Source organism: Salmo salar, chromosome ssa13, assembly GCF_905237065.1.
Source record: "Salmo salar chromosome ssa13, Ssal_v3.1, whole genome shotgun sequence".
Classification (NCBI taxonomy): domain Eukaryota; kingdom Metazoa; phylum Chordata; class Actinopteri; order Salmoniformes; family Salmonidae; genus Salmo; species Salmo salar.
In genome coordinates this window covers 42,751,687-42,774,086 of record NC_059454.1, presented here as the reverse complement: position 1 = coordinate 42,774,086, position 22,400 = coordinate 42,751,687, and the positions used below count along the sequence as shown (strand labels likewise).

Below are 22,400 nucleotides of genomic sequence, written 5' to 3'. Positions count from 1 at the left end.
ATGTTTGGGATGCTCTGGATCCAGCAGTTTCACACAGCCATTGAAGACGAGTGGGATAACATTCCACAGGCCACAATCAACAGCCTGATCAACTCTATGTGAAGGAGATGTGCCATGCTGCATGAGGCAAATGGTGGTCACACCAGATACTGACTGGTTTTCTGATCCACAACCATACCTTTTTTTTAAGTATCTGTGACCATCAGATGCATATCTGTATTCCCAGTCATGTGAAATCCATAGATTACGACATAATGAATTTATTTCAATTGACTGATTTCCTTATATGAAATGTAACTCAGTAAAATCGTTGAAATTGTTGCATGTCGCGTTTATATTTTTGTTCAGTATAGTTCTCTCTTGTTTGGCCAATAATGTTTTGGTTTATTCAGGTAACACTTGGGCCGAGAAAAAAAACTGCAGAACCAGTTACTTAAAAATAATGAGCTGAAACAACTAGATTTATTTTACATTGCATGTTCTGTGCCTGATCTGAAAGCCTGTCTCTGATCTTCGGAGACAATCTTTATACACATAGCCACTCTCCAGTATCATCGACTAGTTATCTCAAGACACTTTCAAATATTCCTTCAGAAATCCCCTAAATTAAGGGGTGAGTGTATGGAAAAACCTCCTGGGTTGTGGGGTTAAGTATAACCCTCCGACTCAGAACTACGGCCTGCACCGTACTCCCACACCCACAGCAGTACATCAACACACACCTATGAGAACAGGCCTAAATATAAAGCCTTAGGACGCTCCACAGACCAGGCTAGGGAGGGCTAACACCTGCCTAACGCCTGTCTTGCCTTACAGTCACTGAGTGTGATAAACGTTGGAGACATTAAGAGTCGCCTGCTATGTAGAGTGTGATCAATTTATTAAAACTATATCTGATCGACAGATATTTTATTAGGTGCTGTTGGTACTTAGCCTGGGTGCCTGTCCATTTCATTATGGATTTGAGCTGGTAAGGGAGCAAGTCAGACTGGCACCCAGTCTAGTTGATACCGAACCGGTGTTAAGATGATGAGCGGCTGTTGTCCAGCGTATGCGGACGGAAATCACATCCTGGCTAATCTTGGAAGCCAGAAACAAATCTCTCCAGCTAACAGTCTGTCATGAGCGACTATATCCAAACTAATGTCACGGTCTCATTTACCATGTTGGTGTGACACTGTCAAAAACCAAGGCTCCAAAATCTCAACCTCATACTCTGAAAACAAAAAACCTCAATATGACTTTCAGCATGTAAACTAAAACCCTCTCACTGATTCCCTTGCCTCCTTGTCCGTATATTTCCACGTTGTCCTACATATAGCACTGTCTTAGCTCTGGAGGCATGTTGAGGATGAGGATGGGACTCAAGGGGCCGATGTACTATAGCTGGAGCGGTAAGCTGCTGGACAGGACAGTCTGACCTTGCGATGACTCGAAAGCGAAAGCACTGAGAAAACCAACTGACTATGACCAAACACTTTGTTTGTTTCAAAGGAGATTACTTGGATTTCAAGCATTTGCACCATGTATTAGCCTACCAGTCATACGCTAAGGATAGAAGGACACAGCTGTTGTTGTCCAACTGATGACCGTCAGCTTGTTCAACATGCCTTAGTTGCCATCAGCCACAAAATACCCTCTTACTGCATGTTGACGTGACGTCACTCCACTGGGAAAACCCCAAATGTAGCCTCAACTGTGGGGTCATTGGAGTCAACGTGGGCCAGCAGATATTCCTAATGTATGGTATAATCAGTGCATGTCATAATTATGTTACAATCAGAACAGCTTTACACACACAAACTGAAGATCAGGTCAGTAGGTTCTCACCAGGCTGGTGTTGGTAGCGTTGTTGTCGTCTTCAGGCATGGGTAGGAACACAGCCAAGGCCACACAGTTGGCAAAGATGGTCAGCAGGATGATGATCTCAAAGGGTCTGGAGAGGACGGATCAGGAAGACAACAAACCAGGCAGATACACACAGGGCTAATATTGAAAAATATGAGACTGGACCAGATGGGAACATTGAGCTATTGAGAGATATGCTCTTGTTGTGGATTTCACTGTGATGCTTCCTGAGATAGACCTTGATGGTGAAAACAGTCAAGTGATTTCCTATTTTTTTTGCGTCTGCATGTCCTTGAACCGATTATTTTAAAATCGTACGCAGAAAAAGTTCTAAATGTAATTAAGTTTCTACTGGCAGCCTGCATTAACCCTGTTGGACTTGAGATACTCAGTGAGGGCGCAGCACTGAGCTAGCCTCTAAATCGAAATGCACAACAGATTCGAGCCAATGTCTTTTAAGTAGTTGAACATGTTATTACTCCAACTTTGTGAAAGTGAAAAACTGACATTTTCATTTTCGTCAAAAACAACTTTATACCAAATTAGTGCCTTTGATTTGATAGCCTGCACATGCGTAGTTCGACGCGAGGTGACAGTTAGACCCGATGACGTATTTCTGCGCATGAGTTTAGCTAGCGAACATCGCCTTGAAAACAAGTGTGATCCGGGATTTCTATTGGGGAAGCAGTTTCTACCTATCTTCATACTGTACTGTACACAATTTTAGCAAACTAAAACCGACTTCCTGAGCTTCAAATTGGCCATTGAGTCTTCACATAGGAATTAATGGTGTGACGTCATCAATCACTTTGTTCATATAAAGTTGGACCTGAACCATCATCTTATGTATTACTGTCCCCAGTGGCAAAAAGTGACATCCCAAAAAACACAAAAACTATACAACACCAATGGCTTCTAGCCTCCCACGCATGCTTTCTGTCCCTAACTGAAACTAAAAAAATATAAAAATGAAATAAATGTTTTTCATAAAACTTCAACTAAATAAAAACTAGCAAATCAGGTCTGAAAACTAAAACGAAACTGAATTGAAAATAAAAACGAATATAAACGGACCATGAATCTGCCAATCCTGCCCACCCTGCTCATTCCCACCTCTAAGGGGAGCTATGTCAGAAATCCCCTGCCAGCTCAGCAGCAGTGTCTCAGTGTGATGCCACAGGACAGCTGCACTACTGACCACCAGCCCAGAATATTATCAAACCTTTTAAACACACTTAACACAAACTCAAATAAGCCCCAAGTTACATTTTTGCCTATGTTGATGAATTACTAAGGTCAGTCTCGTTGTGTGTGGCACATAGGAAAAGTCAATTTTACAAGTGTTGTAAAGAGTGTATATTTTTACCTTCTATTTCTAGAACATTCTTCTGCTCTGAGTACCTGAGGCCTGGATTCTGTGAGCACAAAGCGATGTGTAAACAATCAATCTCTCTCTTTTTACGGTTGAACGTTCAGAGGATGTTTCATCCTAACAACTGACAATGCCAGAACATGCCTGCAGAAAAACAAAAGTAGGTGCTATCTTTAATCTATGAACAGGACATCCTGTCAATTGGCAAATCATCTTACAAACCATAATCTATGATGGAAACAAGCAGTGGATCCAATAAATAACAATCTCCATCTCCACCATCAAAAGTTCTGAACTGAAGACAAGCCTTTGCCTCTGGCCAGGAGAAATAGTGTCGACAAATACTAGATGAAATCTAGATGAAATGTTTTTACCAATGTATAACCAGCAGACAGCTATAGTATGCGAGACTGATCCGAAAACAGGGTGGAAACCCCAGAGTAGGAAAACATCCTTCAACAACCTGTCTTCAGGATCAAGCTAACTGTCATAGACATAGAATAACTAGAATGGGTGGGAAAGCCCCTCAGCTTAGAACATGGCAATTTGAAAGTGCATCCAATAATACAGTAGATATACAACACCGTATATAATACAGTAGATATTATGGGTACTCAACTATATGATACTGGTAAAATATATATCTATGGGCTAACTGTGCCCTAACAATTCAACAATGCTCTTTCCACATAAAAGCAGCCAAGTCAGCCAGACACTTTTCATTAACTGTTGGGTTTTTTAAATCGTGCAGGGTTAACCCGTGGACAAGCACCCTGGACAGTGAAAAGACTGGGGTTAAATATTTCACATAGACTCTGGGTGGGCAACCCAGGCAGGGTGCATAACAAGAGTTTTAACACCTACAGCAGTTCCTCAACAGAGATGTTAAAGATGATTATAGACATGGCTGCGCTTGGGAACTAAATGCACCAGCTGGGAAGTTCCCTGTTCAACTATCCGTACACTTTTAGCATGGCAAGCAGGCAGATTGGTTTTGCATATGTACTTGGTCTAAAAAAAAACATTTGGCAAGTAACACATTTAAAGTCTCTGAAATGTCCAAACGAGAGTGATACTGTAGAATAGAAGGTTCAACCACCAAGCACACAAATGTTCTGCAGAGAATATAGGCATGACATGAGTAGAGAGCATACAGAGAGTATAACGCTCGGCTTCGTCTCGGGTCTAACAACACCCGTGCCAACATATCCAACAAACACCGGGCTTCTCGGGCATTATCACTTAAATAAGTCACACGGAACATTTCTTCAACAGAACCAAAGAGCAAGAGTCAGGATTGTGTTAAAGAGCGCCGCAGGATGCGTGTGTGTGCGCATGCATTTCTGTGTACTGTGTGGTCCCATAAAGGATACTTCCACTCTACGATGTTAATGCAGGCTTTTCTGAAGGGGTTTGTGAGAGTGAAGAAGAAGAGGGATCGGGCGGGGCGAGGGTTACCCCCCGTCGCCTGCATCTTCTTCAACTTCTCCCTCTGCTTCCTCTTCAGCTCATCTTCGTTCATGATGAACGATGTCAACGCAGCCATCGCCGGCTCACCGTTGGCTGCCATACTGTCCTACTGTCCCGCCCGGGACAAAGCTTCTAAATCCTGGAAAGATACGTCCTCTCCTCTAATCACCACCAAATATTCCAGAAACGGTTGTATCTGCTACACAACTTTGTGTTGTGACTCCACTGTGGCCCCCACTTAAGTTCCAGAACTTCCACAATCCTTAGGTCCTCAGTTCTGTGCTCTTCCCTCTCTCTCCTTCTCTCTGTCCTCCTGACTCTGTCTCGCTCTCGCTCTCTCAGAGCCACAGGAACAGGGACAGGACAGAGTTATCCACTTGGCCCAGGCTCCTGTTAGAGGAAAAAAATGCACCAGACCAGGAGAGGAAAACTTAGAGGAGTTGTCTGTGAGCTGCTTGAAGAACAGCAGTTGGCCCGGCCGCCTCCCTGATTTAAATATAGAGCGCTAACGACGGACTGACTGTAGCCATGCTTGGGGATGGCTAACAGGCTGGAGGTGGAGGGTCAGGGGAATGACAGCGGGGGTGGGGGGGTTGGAAGGTGGCTGAGGAGGGTGTAGGGGAAGCTAAGGGGGTTTTGGGGGGTGAGGGTGTGGGGGACGGTGTGCACAAGGAAGGAAGGGGGAAGCACGATCAGTCAGGGTAGAGGAAGTCCTCCTGGGGCAGCAGAAAAAACAGCCTGTCCCCAAGCGAGACAGAAAGTGTGCAGTTGTCCCCCTACCGACTAGAGATCTAAAGAAGACACTAATCTGTGAACATGAAGAAGAGGAAAGAGAGGGAGGCAGGAAGGAGCTACTTGTAGCAGCATTGTCTGAACACATGAAAAACAAGAGAAAAGAGGGAGGAGAGAGGGAGGAAAAGAGGCGTGGATGTTCTTTCTTGCCTTCAGCGGCCAGGGCAGGCTGACTTGTTGTGCTTCTGTGACACAGTGCAGATGGAGGAGAGTGTTTATACCATAGTACCAACCCAAACTAGTCTACAGTATAAACATTCTTCATCTGAACAGTACAGTGAGTTGGCAGGCAGGAACACAAAGGATACATCCCAAATGCCACCTCACTCCCTATTTAGTGCGCTAGTTTTGACCAGGGCCCTGGCCAACAGTAGTGCGATATATAGGGAATAGGACAATTAGCGACGATTAAGAGTCTTCATGTTGTCATGATTTCTCTGAAGTGTTACACAACATATTTACCTGTTTGACATTGATCTCGACACCAGAAACCCTCTCCAGGATAGGGCAGGTGGCATGTCTAAACTGCATCAAAAGAATACCATTCACGACATGTAACTTCCTATACCAAACAAAAAAAAACACTACAACACACAAGCGTTTAATTTAAACTTGTAAGGTTAATCATAAAGGCTGTGAAACAGCTTATCACAAGTCCTCTAGCTACTGCAATGTTGTTAAAAAGGACTAAGCTAAGTGTTCTGTTAACAAAATGTGCGGTTGGTAATTATGTTCTTTGAAGTATTTTCCCCCCAGGCCCAGCTAACATAGATAGGCCTATATAAAATACCAAATGATGTGTTGCCATCTAGTGGTCATAAGTAATACAAGCACAACAGAAGACGAGGCCTACGGCTTCAGAAAAAGGCGGTAAGCAATGCAAGCGACAACAAGGGCTCTGACATCATGAATGAAGACAAAAGCGGCTTCAAACTATTTTACACAGATTTCACCAAATAACTTCAACAGGATAAATATAAGCTCAACCAAGGGATTTTTTTTATTTATTATTGTTTTCCAAGCATGATGTAGACAATTACATCAAACAGACATTCTTTCAACAGTGCAAGATATGATAACTGTAATAAACAAATGTAACAACCGATTCAAACGTATCAGTCGATGTCTTAAAAAATCAACATACAGGCCGATCATTTTCACATGATGAAAATTATATTCAAAACAACGTCAATTTCAAAAAAAAAAGAGTGCATCTGCATTTAAATACAACAGCTAAAAAATACATTAAGAAATAATAATTCAACAGACATCTTCATCATTCCGTAACATGTATATCTGAGTAAAAGCAGGCCAGCAAAACGCCACCTTGTGAATGGAAATCCCCCCCCCCACCCTGCACAGAGTATCAGTCCTCGCTAATAATGTGAGAGTCAATCCAACTGACCGCAATATTCCACTCTGGAATCATTCGAAGCCATTTGGCATTCCAGTAATTCCAAAACCCGTTAACCAGTGATTCTACAGTTAATAACTACATTATAAGAGAGCGTTACAAGCCAAGCCATTCACGTTCAGCTACCTCAGAGGTTTCAATAAACCCAAGTCGCCACTTCAGAGTCTCTCAAAACAAAGTCGGCAAAACCATGACTCATTATTACAAGGCTTAATAAAACTGAGGTACTGAGGTAGCTTCACAACACAACAATGCTACAATGAGGGTTGGATATATATATTTAAAGGAGCTTAAGCATATTAAGACATTCTGAATCAGTCCTATTTTTTCAAGCTTATTTTTTTATGACGTCATTGCAACATATCCAGTTTCCTTTAACGGTATACACCGAGTATAACAAACATTAGGAACACTTTCCTAATATTGAGTTGTTGCCCCCTATGTTGACTCCTATGCTTCCCACAGATGTGTCAAGTTGGCTGGATGTCCTTTGGGAAACTGTTAAGTGTGAAAAACCCAGCCGCGTTGCAGTTTTTGACACAAACTGGTGCGCCTGGCACCTACTACCGTTTAAAGGCACAAATCTTTTGTCTTGCCCATTCACCGTCTGAATGGCGCACACACAATCGATGTCCCAATTGTCTCGAGGCTTAAAAATCCTTCTTTAAAACTGTCTCCATCCCTTCATCTACACTGACTGAAGTGGATTTAACAAGTGACATCAATAAGGGATCATAGCTTTCACCTGGATTCACCTGGTCAGTCTGTGTCATGGAAAGAACAGGTGTTCTTAATGTTTTGTACACTCAGTGTATGATGCAGAGATGAAGATGGAACTTGCATTATGCTGTTTTGTTATACTGCTCATTTGGTACACATCTATCACATCTGTATTCTTTAGCTTTGGAATCATGACTACAACCATCATTTTGGAAACAAAGGACAATTGGGCCAGCCATCATTCCAAACAGCATTACTGTACATAAACTGTCCTAAAGGTGCTGGGAATGTATTGAAATGGCAAAGGAATTGAAATCCTGGACAATAACGAAGTAGCTAATGACAGTATAATAGCAGCAGTGAACAAAGCTCAGGAGGTGACTACTCTCTGATCTGAAGTCAGCCATTGGGGTTTAACTAAGCATCTTGTGTCGGTCAAAGACAGTCTTGCGCTGTTCCTGGACCTGCTTTTTCCACCGCTGCTGTGCCCCCTCTACCCTCTCCAGTACCGTGTTACTTCTGCCTCCCTGAGCAGCACTGGCACCCTCAGGCTGCGGCCGCATGTCCTGTGAGGGGAGACAGAGACAGAGCACAGGACGTTACAGACACAGGACGTCACACACACTCCTGTGTTCTTCACCTGTTGACCTTCCCCGGTTGACCTCAACAAAACTTAGTGGTATCAGAGAGAACTATCATCATCAAAGCACAAAGCTTAACTGATAGGTAATGTGAGTTTATGATCCCTCTGTGTGGTGACTGTGTGGAAGAGCAAAGCTGGCACTCTACAACTGATAAATGGAAAAAGAGCTCCTGTATATAGCTGACCTTCCAAAATTCAAAGAGTTAAAGTAACTCATTCATTTGTGTGTGCCAATGTGTATTACCTCAGAGTCCTCTTCGTTGTGAAGGGGCTGGATGTAGGGGTCATGTTTACGGATCAGAGGGTCAACCAGCAGCAGGAACAACATGTAGAGTAGGAGGGAGCCCACCACTGACAGGTAGATGAGGATGGTCACCTGGGACAGAGGATATAATGCAGCTTTGATTAACGTTCGGTAGACAAGGCCTTTGGCTGCTTTCTGAAATGCAAAGACAAACATTAAAACATATGCAGGAATACAAAGAGAAGAAAATATGTATTATTACAAAAAAAGCAGAGGGAGAGGGATATTTCACACATTTCTATATTATAAATATATAATTTATTATAAACATTATTGGCAAATACAGTATCTAAAAAGGCATGGCATGTAAAAAAATTTTTTTAAAAGAAGTAAAATGACCCATGAACACCAACATGTGAACTGCATAGGAGCATGTCAAATCTAGTGTCAAATTAAAGTTAAGAGTCTAGATATTTTTGGTTGTTGAAATTAAGGCATATATACATTTTAGCAGCTATTTTCTATCCTAAATATTAGGAACATGCAAAGGTTTTGATTTCTGGTCAGATGGAAAAGGGTCTTAGAAAACATCTACCAGAAAAAGTCTTAATAAGTATTAGAAATACATCAAAACACATGACTGTTGACCTAAAGACCCCTGCCAAATAATATCAACAGTTATATTTAGTTTAGGATAAATTATTTACCTTGTGGAAGTTTAAAAAACATTGCCCTGTGGCTTGAAATTCCATTACCAAAGATATTTTCTAATTTCTCTCCTTCATGAGGGAGCAAAATCAAATCAAAGTTTATTTGTCACGTGCGCCGAATACAACAGGTGTAGACCTTACAGTGAAATGCTTACTTACAGGTTCTAACCAATAGTGCAAAAAAGGTATTAGGTGAACAATAATGAAAGTTCAGATGTATAATGAAAGTTCACAGATATAAAAAGTAAAGGTAGGTCTACCAATTAGTTATAGTGCTTTTACTAATATATATTTGGAATTAAGTGATTAAACTCAAAATTCTGTTACCAAATTAAAATGAATAAAAATATAAAATGCAACCTTCATCTATTTCAAAGATTAAAGTTACAGTTCATAAGGAAATCAGTCAATTGAAATAAATAAATTAGGCCCTAATCTATGGATTTTACATGACTGGGAATACAGACATGCATTTGTTGGTCACAGATACCTTAAAAAAAAGGTAGGGGCGTGGATCGGAAAACCATTCAGTATGTGGTGTGACCACCATTTGCAGCCCGACACATCTCCACATATTGGCGGGAACTGGAATACGCTGTCGATCCATACACATGCTCAATGGGTGACATGTCTGGTGAGTACGCAGGTCATGGAAGAACTGGGACATTTTCAGCTTCCAGGAATTGTGTACAGATCCTTGCGTCACAAGGCCGTGCATTATCATGCTGAAACATAAGGTGATGGATGGCGGCGTATGAATGGCACGACAGTGGCCCTCTGGATCTTGTCACGGTATCTCTGTGCATTCTAATTGCTGTCCACGGGGCACTCTGTTCACAACGTTGACATCAGCAAACCGCTCGCCCACACGAGGCCATACATGCTGTCTATTCATCCGTAGAAGAGCACACTTCTCCAGCATGCCAGTGGCCATCGAAGGTGAGTATTCCGTGGTGGGAAAAGTACCCAATTGTCATACTTGAGTAAAAGTAAAGATACCTTAATAGAAAAATGACAAGTAAAAGCAAAGTCACCCAGTAAAATCCTACTTGAGTAAAGGTCAAAGTATTTGGTTTTAAATATACTTAAGTATCAAAAGTAAATGTAATTGCTAAAATATACTTAAGTATTAAAAGTGAAAGTATAAATAATTTCAAATTCCTTATACTAACCAAACCAATTTAAAAAAATGTATGGATAGCCAGCGGCACACTCCAACACTCAGACATCATTTACAAACAAAGCATTTGTGTTTAATGAGTCCGCCAGATTAGATGCAGTAGGGATGGAGATTCTCTCTTGATAAGTGCGTGAATTAGACCATTTCCCTGTGCTGCTAAGCATTCAAAACGTAACGAGTACTTTTGGGTGTCAGAGATAATGTATTGAGTAGAAAGTACATATTTTCTTTAGGAATGTAGTGGACTTATTTATTTATTTGTATCTACTCTTCTCTGTGAAGACTAGGGCTGGGAATTGCGAATGGAACTCGTGATACAATATAATCACAAAACTTTGGTGACGATACGATATGTATAGCGATTCTCAAGATTTTCGATGTGTTGTGATTCGATACTGTCATTTTATTGATGTTCTAAACAAGCTATAGGATGAAAAACACAGGAGTTTTGGCGCAGGTACAGCCAACTAGCGCTAGCTAGCAAAATTATTATTATTATCATCATCATTTTGGGGAGGGGGAAATCAATACTTTGACTCAAAGTATTGATATAATATTGTGCAAAATAATATTGCGATATGTAACCAAATACATTTTTTTCCTCCATCACTAGTGAAAACTGTTTGCGAATTGACTCAGGTTTTTTCTGACCCACGTGGCTTAAGTAGGGTCATCCTGTTGTCATGGTAACATTTTTGACCCCCCCGCCCCCATGGCCTCCTCCCTCTCCCTGTCCTTGAGACTGCTGTTTCTCTGTATGCTGGCTGGCGTCCATGGTGCAAACGATCAGGCCTGTATGCTAGTGGCCTTAGAGGGGACCCTACTGGTAATTAGCTCTGACCCCTATGTCAAGGTTTGGTGTGGTGGCATGACAAACTGGCACAAGCATACTCAAAACCCATCCTGGAGTACCGTATTCAACTTTCTAAATGTGGCATCCAGGGCTTTTATGAAGTTTGAGATCTGGGAGAAGGACCTGAACTTCGATGACCACCTGGGAACCTGTACCACTAAGCTCCGCTCTGGCACCCACAGCGTAACGTGGTCTGAGTAGTGGAACCTTCTACTACACTTACAGTTACCAGTAAACCAGCCATAACGTACAACATCAGTTACCAGTAAACCAGCCATAACGTACAACATCATTTACCAGTAAACCAGCCATAACGTACAACATCAGTTACCAGCAAACCAGCCATAATGCACAACATCAGTTACCAGCAAACCAGCCATAATACACAACATTCGGCCATCACATACCTTAATGAAATTGTAATGAATTTTACTGATAAACATTGAGGTGTAAATAAAAAAAGCGTGCATTTCAGTACAATCTGGTATTTACAATTAGAGTCGGGCCTTACATACAGTATATGCTGTATGGACAGTCAGTGAATGTATTATTTTAGTCATGGTTTTGAACACCATCCTCCTCTACCATTTCCTCTTTAGCATTACCCCCTGTCAGTTTATACCCCAGTTGGGAATCTTTGGTTGCTCAGGTGTGGAAACGCTGGATTCAAAGCATAAAGTGAACCACGACTGTATTTCAAAGGTTTCATAAAACAATTGTGCACAAAAGGAGGTGAAGACAGAAACGTTCTCCAGAGAGTCCTTAAAACCTGTTAAGGGAGCGGGTCAGTTTTTGTACGGCCTGATAAAAAACGTACCCGATTTAATCTGGTTATTACTACTGCCCAGAAACTAGAATATGCATATAATTATTGGCTTTGGATAGAAAACACCCTAAAGTTTCTAAAACTGTTTGAATGGTGTCTGTGAGTATAACAGAACTCATATGGCAGGCAAAAACCTGAGAAGATTCTGTACAGGAAGTGCCCTCTCTGACCATTCCTTGGGCTTCTTGACTCTTTTTATTGAAAACTTAGGATCTTTGCTGTAACGTGACACTTCCTACGGCTCCCATAGGCTCTCAGAACCCGGGAAAAAGCTGAATGATGTCATTGCAGCCCCTGGCTGAAAAACATTAGCGCCTTTGGTAAGTGGTCTATCAGAGGACAATGAGACCGAGGCGCGTGCACGAGGCGACCCCATGTTTTTATTTTCTCTCTCTTTGTACTAAAACACGGTTTCCCGGTTGGAATATTATCGCTTTTTTACGAGAAAAATGGCATAAAAATTGATTTTAAACAGCGGTTGACATGCTTCGAAGTACGGTAATGGAATATTTAGAATTTTTTTGTCACGAAACGCGTCGGGCGCATCACCCTTCTTTACCCTTTCGGATAGTGTCTTGAACACACGAACAAAACGCCGATATTTGGATATAACTATGGATTATTTTGAACCAAACCAACATTTGTTATTGAAGTAGAAGTCCTGGGAGTGCATTCTGACGAAGAACAGCAAAGGTAATAACATTTTTCTTATAGTAAATCTGACTTTGGTGAGGGCTAAACTTGGTGGGTGTCTAAATAGCTAGCCCTGTGATGCCGGGCTATCTACTCAGAATATTGCAAAATGTGCTTTCACCGAAAAGCTATTTTAAAATCGGACATAGCGAGTGCATAAAGGAGTTCTGTATCTATAATTCTTAAAATAATTGTTATGTTTTTTGTGAACGTTTATCGTGAGTAATTTAGTAAATTCACCGGAAGTTTGCGGGGGGTATGCTAGTTCTGAACGTCACATGCTAATGTAAAAAGCTGTTTTTTGATATAAATATGAACTTGATTGAACAAAACATGCATGTATAACATAATGTCCTAGGATTGTCATCTGATGAAGATCATTTACATTACATTTACATTTACATTTAAGTCATTTAGCAGACGCTCTTATCCAGAGCGACTTACAAAATGGTGCATTCACCTTATGATATCCAGTGGAACAACCACTTTACAATAGTGCATCTAAATATTTTAAGGGGGGGGGTTAGAAGGATTACTTTATCCTATCCTAGGTATTCCTTAAAGAGGTGGGGTTTCAGGTGTCTCCGGAAGGTGGTGATTGACTCCGCTGTCCTGGCGTCGTGAGGGAGCTTGTTCCACCATTGGGGTGCCAGAGCAGCGAACAGTTTTGACTGGGCTGAGCGGGAACTGTGCTTCCTCAGAGGTAGGGGGGCCAGCAGGCCAGTGGTGGATGAACGCAGTGCCCTTGTTTGGGTGTAGGGCCTGATCAGAGCCTGAAGGTATGGAGGTGCCGTTCCCTTCACAGCTCCGTAGGCAATCACCATGGTCTTGTAGTCTTGTAGTAAGATCATCAAAGGTTAGTGCTGCATTTAGCTGTGGTTTGGGTTTATGTGACATTATATGCTAGCTTGAAAAATGGGTGTCTGATTATTTCTGGCTGGGTACTCTGCTGACATAATCTAATGTTTTGCTTTCGTTGTAAAGCCTTTTTGAAATCGGACAGTGTGGTTAGATTAACGAGAGTCTTGTCTTTAAAATGGTGTAAAATAGTCATATGTTTGAGAAATTGAAGTAATAGCATTTCTAAGGTATTTGAATATCGCGCCACGGGATTACACTGGCTGTTGCGTAGGTGGGACGATACCTAGCCCAGAGAGGTTAACATAAACCCCCAAAAAATAAACAAAAAAAAAACCTAAAAGCTTCCTTATCTGTTCCATTCTCCCAGTGCCACAGCACATGCCATAACATAACTTAAGGCTATAAACCATCTGCTAAGCGGACAGTAAGTCCTTAGCAGTCACTTTCCAGACCACCATAGCTGAGTTACAATCGGTGACCCTTAACCTCGGGAGAGTTATTTAAGAGGCAAAAATTGTCCCTATGGGCACGTGGAATTTAACCACACCCAACATGAGTTAATAACAGTTGATGGACTGTGTGGAAGGATCAGACTCGGTACCTTGATGGTGTTGCTGCTGCGTTCCTCATACTTGCACTCGCACAGCAGACAGTAGGCCTCCACATCATGGCCCGGTACTGGCATGGGCTCCACCACATGGAGGCACTTACTGGGGACCGATAAATAAACATATTATGATGGATCCAAGATGACATTATGGACTGGGCCAAGATGTAGTCTACATTTTTAGTTGAGCCTTTCCATGACTACCATAAACAACAAACCAATATATATTCATTTAAATCAAATCAAACTTTATTTGCCACATGCGCCGAATACAACAAGTGTAGACTTTACCGTGAAATGCTTACTTACAAGTCCTTAACCAACAGTGCAGTTCAAGAAGAAGAAAGCATTTACCAAGTAGGCTAAAATAAAAAGTAATAATGAAAAGTAACACAATAGTTGAGGTAATCTGTACATGTAGGTGGGGGCGAAGTGACTATGCATAGGTAACAAACAAACAGCAAGCAGCAGCAGTGTACAGGGGGGGGGGGTCAATGTAAATTGTCCGGTGGCGATTTTTATGAATTGTTCAGCAGTCTAATGGCTTGGAGGTAGAAGCTGTTGAGGAGCCTTTTGGTCCTAGACTTGGCGCTCCGGTACCGCTTGCCGTGCGGTAGCAGAGAAAACAGTCTATAACTTGGGTGACTGGAGTCTTTGACAATTATTTGGGCTTTCCTCTGACACTGCCTGGTATATAGGTCCTGGATGTCAGGAAGCTTGGCCCCAATGATGTACTGGGCCGTTCGCACTACCCTCTGTAGCGCCTTACGGTCAAATGCCGAGCAGTTGCCATACCAGGCGGTGATGCAACCGGTCAGGATGCTCTCGATGGTGCAGCTGTAGAACCTTTTGAGGATCTGGGGGCCCATGCCAAATCTTTTCAGTCTCCTGAGGGGTTGCTCACATTGAGGGAGAGGTTGTTGTCCTGGCACCACACTGACAGTTCTCTGACCTCCTCCCTATAGGCTGTCTCATCGTTGTCGGTGATCAGGCCTACCACTGTTGTGTCGTCAGCAAACTTAATGATGGTGTTGGAGTCGTGTTTGACCACGCAGTCGTGGGTGAACAGGAAATACAGGAGGGGAATAAGTACACACCCCTGAGGGGCCCCAGTGTTAAGGATCAACGTGGCAGACATATTGTTGCCTCCTCTTACCACCCGAGGGCGACCCGTCAGGAAGTCCAGGATCCAGTTGCAGAGGGAGGTGTTTAGTCCCAGAGTCCTTAGCTTAGTGATGAGCTTCGTGGGCACTATGGTGTTGAACGCTGAGATGTAGTCGATGAACAGCATTCTCGCATACAGTTGAAGTCAGAAGTCTACATACACCTAGGTTGGAGTCATTAAAACTCGTTTTTCAACCACTTCACACATTTCTTGTTAACAAACTATAGTTTTGGCAAGTCGGTTAGGACATCTACTTCATGCATGACACAAGTAAGTTTTCCAACAATTGTTTACAGTCAGATTATTTCACTTATAATTCACTGTATCACAATTCTAGTGGGTCAGAAGTTTACATACATTAAGTTGACTGTGCCTTTAAACAGCTTGGAAAATTCCAGAAAAGAATGTCATGGCTTTAGAAGCTTCTGATAGGCTAATTTACATTATTTGAGTGAATTGGACATGTACCTGTGGATGTATTTCAAGGCCTACCTTTAAACTCAGTGCCTCTTTGCTTGACATCATGGGAAAATCAAAAGAAATCAGCCAACACCTCAGAAAAAATATTGTAGACCTCTACAAGTCTGGTTCATCCTTGGGAGCAATTTCCAAATGCCTGAAGGTACCACGTTCATCTGTACAAACAATAGTACACAAGTATAAACACCATGGGACCACGCAGCCGTCATACCGCTCAGGAAGGAGACGCGTTCTGTCTCCTAGAGATGAACGTACTTTGGTGCGAAAAGTAAAAATCAATCCCAGAACAGCAGCAAAGGACCTTGTGAAGATGCTAGAGGAAACAGGTACAAAACTATCTATATCCACAGTAAAAAAAGTTCAATATCAACATAACCTGAAAGGCCGCTCAGCAAGGAAGAAGCCTCTGCTCCAAAACCGCCATAAGAAAGCCAGACTACGGTTTGCAACTGCACATGGGGACAAAGATCATACTTTTTGGAGAAATGTCCTCTGGTCTGATGAAACAAAAATAGAACTGTTTGGCCATAATGACCATCGTTATGTTTGGAGGAAAAAGGGGGAGGCTTGCAAGCCGGAGAACACCATCCCAACCGTGAAGCACGGGGGTGGGAGCTTCATGGTGGGGGGGTGCTTTGCTGCAGGAGGGACTGGTGCACTTCACTAAATAGATGGCATCATGAGGCAGAAAAATTATGTGGATATATTGAGGCAACATCTCAAGACATCAGTCAGGGAGTTAAAGCTTGGTCACAAATGGATCTTCCAAATGAACAATGACCCCAAGAATACTTCCAAAGTTGTGACAAAATGGCTTAAGGACAACAAAGTCAAGGTATTGGAGTGGCCATCACAAAGCCCTGACCTCAATCACATAGAAAATCTGTGGGCAGAACTGAAAAAGCGTGTGCGAGCAAGGAGTACAACTGTACAAACCTGACTCAGTTACTCCAGCTCTGTCAGGAGGAATGGGCCAAAATTCACCCAACTTATTGTGGGAAGCTTGTGGAAGGCTACCCGAAATGTTGGACCCAAGTTAAACAATTTAAAGGCAATGCTACCAAATACTAATTGAGTGCATGTAAACTTCTGACCCACTGGGAATGTGATGAAAGAAATAAAAGCTTAAATAAATCCTTCTTTCTACTGTTATCCTGACATTTCACATTCTTAAAATAAAGTGGTGATCCTAACTGACCTAAGACAGGGAATTTTTGCTAAGATTAAATGTCAGGAATTGTGAAAAACTGAGTTTAAATGTATTTGGCCAAGGTGTATGTAAACTTCCGACTTCAACTGTAAGTTGAAAACACTATGTTAAAAGCACTGTCTGTGTGTAGAACTACATTGTACAAAAATATACATGCAACATGTAAGGTGTTGGTTTCATGAGCTGAAATAAAAGATCCTAGAAATTTTCCATATGCACAAAAAACGTATTTCTCTCTAATTCTGTGCACAAATTTGTTTACATCCCTGTTAGTGAGCATTTCTCCTTTGCCAAGATAATCCATCCAGTTGACAGGTGTGGCATATCAAGAAGCTGATTAAACAGCATGATAATTACACAGATGCACTTTGTGCTGGGGACAATAAAAGGCCACTCTAAAATGTGCTGTTTTGTGACACAACACATGTCTCAAGATTTGAGGGAGCATGCAATTGGCATGCTGACTGCAGGAATGTCCATCAGAGCTGTTGACAGAACATTTCTCTACCATAAGCCACCTTCAACGTCGTTTTAGAGAATTTGGCAGTACCTCCAACAGGCCTCATAACCGCAGACCACATGTATGGCGTTGTGTAGGGGGGAGCTGTTTGCTGATGTCAACGTTGTGAACAGAGTGCCCCATGGTGGCGGTGGGGTTATGGTATGGGCAGGCATAAGCTACGGACATCGAACACAAATGCATTTCATCAATGGCAATTTGAATGCACAGAGATACCATCAAATCAAATGTATTTATATAGCCCTTCTAAATCATTCTCTCAACTATTATTCTGACATTTCACATTCTTAAAATAAAGGTGTGATCCTAACTGACCTAAGACAGGGAATTTTTACTATTGTGAAATGTATTTGGCTAAGGTGTATGTAAACTTCCGACTTCAACTGTAGGTGTTCCTTTTGTCCAGGTGGGAAAGGGCAGTGTGGAGTGCGATTGAGATTGCGTCGTCTGTGGATCTGTTGGGGCGGTATGTGAATTGGAGTGGGTCTAGGGTGTCCGGGAGGATGCTGTTGATGTGAGCCATGACCAGCCTTTCAAAGCACTTCATGGCTACCGATATGAGTGCCACGGGGTGGTAATAATTTAGGCGGGTTACCTTCACATCCTTGGGCACAGGGACAATGGTGGTTTGCTTGAAACATGTAGGTATTACAGACTCGGTCAGGGAGAGGTTGAAAATGTCAGTGGAGACACTTGACAGCTGTTCCGCGCATGCTTTAAGTACACGTCCTGGTAATCCGTCTGGCCCAGCGGCTTTGTAAATGTTGACCTGTTTAAAGGTTTTGTTCACGTCGGCTACCGAGAGCGTTATCACACAGTCATCCAAAACAGCTGGTGCTCTCGTGCATGCTTCAGTGTTGCTTGCCTCGAATCAAGCATAAAAGGCATTTAGCTCGTCTGGTAGGCTCGAGTCACTGGGCAGCTCGCGTCTGGGTTTCCCTTTGTAGTCCGTAATAGTTTTCAAGCCCTGCCACATCTGACGAGTGTCAGAGCCGTTGTAGTAGGATTCAATCTTAATCCTGTATTGACGCTTTGCTTGTTTGATGGTTCGTCTGAGGGCATAGAGGGATTTCTTATCAGCGTTCAGATTGGTCTCCCGCTACTTGAAAGTGGCAGCTCTAGTCTTTAGCTCGATGCGGATGCTGCCTGTAATCCATGGCTTCTGGTTAGGATATGTACGTACAGTCACTGTTGGGACGACGTCGTCGATGCACTTATTGATGAAGCCAATGACTGAGGTGGTGTATTCCTCAATGCCATTGGATGAATCCCGGAACATATTCTAGTCTGTGCTAGCAAAACAGTCCTGTAGTGTAACATCCGCGTCATCTGACCACTTACGTATTGAGCGAGTCACTGGTACTTCCTGCTTTAGTTTTTACTTGTAAGCAGGAATCAGGAGGATAGAATTGTGGTCAGATTTGCCAAATGGAGGGCGGGGGAGAGCTTTGTATGCAGCTCTGTGTGTGGAGTAAAAGTGGTCTAGGATGGGTTTTTTTGGTATGGAACTTGAAATCCACCACCCCTAGATTGGAAGACTAGATTGTGAATTCAGCATTATGTGCATGCACATGTTATGCACTAGAAAATCGCTCACCAATCTTTCTGGGAGACATTCCTGCTGTAGATGTGTCCGGTGATGTTCCTGTAGGGTGGACAGATACACTTGCAGCGCACATCTTCAAAACTCTGAGAATATAGAGAAGCTCCTTATTACTATACAGTGACATGTGCATTACCAAAGAAATGACAGTAGTAGCCCTATACACTAGCTTATACCAGATCTATTTGTGCTGTCTTGTCAACGCCATTGCTGTCATTGTCATTTGTCACGCCAAACGCTATAGGCAATCACAGCAATGCAGAGTTGCCAAATCCTACGCATTGGCTGTGAGACACAGGCGTTTGACCCTCTTCTCACGCTCTCACGGCACATCTCTAATATCTCACGTAATTGAAAAGTACTGCTTTTATTTCCCTAATTAGTCCATTATAGTCAGCGCATTAACTTTTCAACTGTGCTCCAAATCGTTTTGAAATCGGAGCATCTGCGCCTGCAGGTTAACATCACGAGCGGAACCTCTATCATCGTCCTGTCTCGCCACAGCACTGTGAACCGCGGAACATTGAAGCATAGGATTGGTCTAGTTATGTTAGGGATCAAGTGGATTGGATGCATGTTTTAAAGAAACGCCCCTCAGGATTAGAGTGGAACTGAATGGAAAGAGAGAACGTTATCCATATATATATAACTAGAAAAAATAGTAGCACGGTAGCGCAGTTTCATGTACAATGTCAACAAAATGAGGCTGCTGTTGCTCCCGCCCCTATTGCAGAATGCAGCCTTTTGACAGCGTGTTAAATCCACACTTGCATTTGTCCCCTGGTTTGGTGATTGACATTTAGGCTGTGCCAACAAAAAGGCAGCAGCAGACAGACCTACAGTATGTTTTAGCAGGGAATTTCGGTAGGGTGACCTGATTTTATGCTACAGAGGGGACAATAAATATAAAGATTATTTGGTTAGGGTGTAGATTTATGTCATCTTGTCTTCAGGAGATCGTATTACCCATTTACTTTATTTAGTCTGATCAGTGGAACAATCCTCATTCTTAACAATGAGCAACAATATAGGTTAATTAGTGTGCTTGTCAGCAAAACACTACTGTTGTTCCCCACACGTATTTTATTATTCCACTTCGTCATTATTTTGCCAGTGTAATCACATATTTGAAATCTGATATGCCTACTTGGGTCTTTGAAAATTAATAATGTATTTTTCAGCCATCAATGGACCGTTTTGACTAAGTCATACAAATAGTCACTGGATATTATATCCTATATGCTCCAGGGATCAAATAACATTTTGGACATTTTAGGGGGACTCACAACTCATAAAACACATATTGCGTCTATGCAGAGTAAGACAATGAAAAGGATATTAAACTAGATGGAATAAACCTCCTGAATATTGAAATTCATTAGACTTTTATTGAAGGTCGGGTGATTTTGAGAAATTAATTGTTATAACAAGAACATTTTCAAACACCCAGCACTTGGGAAACATCAGGGGTGGCCAACCCTCCTGGAGAGCAAGCAGGATTTTCTATCAGCCCTATTTTAAAGAGATAGTTTACCCAAATAACAAAATGTTTGTGCCCTTACCTTGAAAGAAGTCTATGGACAAGGAGAATACAATCTTATGATTTGGTTCCCCACTGGCATTAACCATTAATATCAGTATTTACTGTGCAGAGTTTTGGTGTAGTGGTAACACTCCCCGGCACGTCACATTCAGCTTTCCACCTGAGAACAGGGATCAATCCCTGCATCCAACCTTCCCATTTTCCTGTCTCCCCATCTCATTTAATTACTGTCTGAATAAAGTGTCAAACAGACAAATAATTATTTAATAAAATAAAATAATGTGCATACTCAAAGTAACAGTTGTCCAAAAATAAATTATCTTCCACTCTGGTCATAGGCCTAAACCATGTCAGAATATGTAGAATTGCAGGAAATTAGCTTTACAACAGGACCCCCAGACCCCCATCTAGGGGTTGTGCCATTGGGCAATGAAATTCACAATAGCAAATATCACTCGAAGCTTTCTTCAAAAGTTGCCGGCAACGGAATTTGCAAGACAGCAGAAACGGATCTGGGACTCCGGCTAGAACACACCACAGTTGATGGTCCTGGAATTGATATACCTTACTAGCGTGTGCAAAGGAGATGGCGTCACTGAGCAGTACAACCAGCAGGCCGAATAAAAGGGACCTGGAACTCTGTTCTCTCCTGGACGACATACTAACAGACAGACCCGCCAGGTAGCAACCTCCTTACCCTGGACCGGAGGAAGAACACCACCCTATATGTGGAGGAAGAGGGCACCCACGCACCCACAAACACACTCTTTATGGCAAGTCTTAGCAAGGATAGCTGTTAGTTACATGGATAGCTGTTAGTTACATAGCTAGATACTACATATTATTCCATTAAGTTGTCTCCCACATGTTCTCTCTGGCTACATTTTGAAATAAACAAATTAATTTACAACTGCTGTCAACGGTAATCTGATAGCACGTAACAGCTAGCAGGCTGTCAACAGGGCTTAAAACGGAAGCTAAGTCGAAGACATTCGTGCCATTGATGTATATGTGTATGTTGCAAACTAAACAGAAAAAATACCACACCAGCGACATACTTATTAGCTAGTAAATACCTTTGAAACGTTATTTATTTCCTTGGCACATACCACAAGATGACTTTAGATTTTCTTCTTCCGTGGTGTTAACCGTTGTTGGCAACAAGCTTCAATGGCGCATTATCGCCACCTACTGGGTTGGAATAAAACAAAAGTGTGACCTATTAGGATCCCTGGCATTATACAATTTGTGTACATCATTGCATGCAATTTGATGTCTGTTGGGAAAAAGCCTCAGTCCAGTGTGTGTAATCTATTGACAAATGTGTGTCCTCTGACTAAAAAGGTGTATCCTCTCTCACTCTGGTGGAAAGTATAAGGTTAACCCCTGCTTCTTCTTCTTGACCCGATCAATAGCTCCATTTCCTGGTAGTCATATCAATATCATATAGAGTCATATATAAAGAAAACTGTATTACATTACTCAACAATATGAAAGCAGGTCTAATAAAATGGAATCATCTTCCCATAAATCTTACAGGTAGAAGAAACTCTATAGAATGGCATGGCTGCCAAAGTTTTTGTATTTATTTTCGGTAATACCAATTCCCCACCGCAGACATTCTCTTTAAAAAGTACACTCGTTCA

General features: G+C 42.1%; 2 protein-coding genes across 5 annotated transcripts in view; both read right to left on the bottom strand.

Annotated features, from left to right (window-relative positions):
• Window positions 1–5,202, bottom strand: part of LOC106567031 (dihydropyridine-sensitive L-type skeletal muscle calcium channel subunit alpha-1) — a 50,277-nt gene extending 45,075 nt beyond the window's left edge. For all 3 annotated transcript variants that reach the window (XM_014135835.2, XM_014135836.2, XM_014135837.2), the window contains exons 1-2: window positions 4,594–5,202; window positions 1,831–1,936 (exon numbers count right to left, since the gene is read on the bottom strand). In XM_014135835.2, coding sequence (XP_013991310.2) covers window positions 1,831–1,936; window positions 4,594–4,790 — 303 coding nt within the window. In that variant the 5' untranslated portion in view covers window positions 4,791–5,202. The remainder of the gene's footprint in view (window positions 1–1,830; window positions 1,937–4,593) is intronic.
• Window positions 5,203–6,459: 1,257 nt separating this feature from the next.
• LOC106567033 (proton-transporting V-type ATPase complex assembly regulator TMEM9) lies at window positions 6,460–21,947 on the bottom strand. 2 transcript variants are annotated; one of them, XM_014135839.2, is made up of 6 exons: window positions 21,864–21,947; window positions 21,319–21,476; window positions 19,206–19,297; window positions 14,228–14,336; window positions 8,504–8,635; window positions 6,460–8,182 (listed from the first exon to the last, which is right to left on the bottom strand). In XM_014135839.2, exons 2-6 carry the CDS (start codon window positions 21,412–21,414, stop codon window positions 8,030–8,032), a joined length of 582 nt encoding a protein of 193 aa, XP_013991314.1. In that variant the 5' UTR covers window positions 21,415–21,476; window positions 21,864–21,947; the 3' UTR covers window positions 6,460–8,029. The 2 variants fall into 2 exon arrangements, with proteins under 2 accessions (XP_013991314.1, XP_013991313.1); XM_014135838.2 differs by having other exon boundaries at window positions 21,831–21,919.
• Window positions 21,948–22,400: the final 453 nt, after the last annotated feature.

What these genes read in the sequence shown, in the direction of transcription:
- LOC106567033 (XM_014135839.2), bottom strand. Translation starts at nt 21,414, where the DNA reads ATGTCGTCCAGGAGAGAACAGAGTTCCAGGTCCCTTTTATTCGGCCTG. An exon ending in CCTTTGCACACGCTAGTAAG is followed by an intron (nt 19,298 to 21,318) that starts GTATATCAATTC and finishes CTATATTCTCAG; the next exon opens with AGTTTTGAAGATGTGCGCTG. An exon ending in AATGTCTCCCAGAAAGATTG is followed by an intron (nt 14,337 to 19,205) that starts GTGAGCGATTTT and finishes ATCGGTCCCCAG; the next exon opens with TAAGTGCCTCCATGTGGTGG.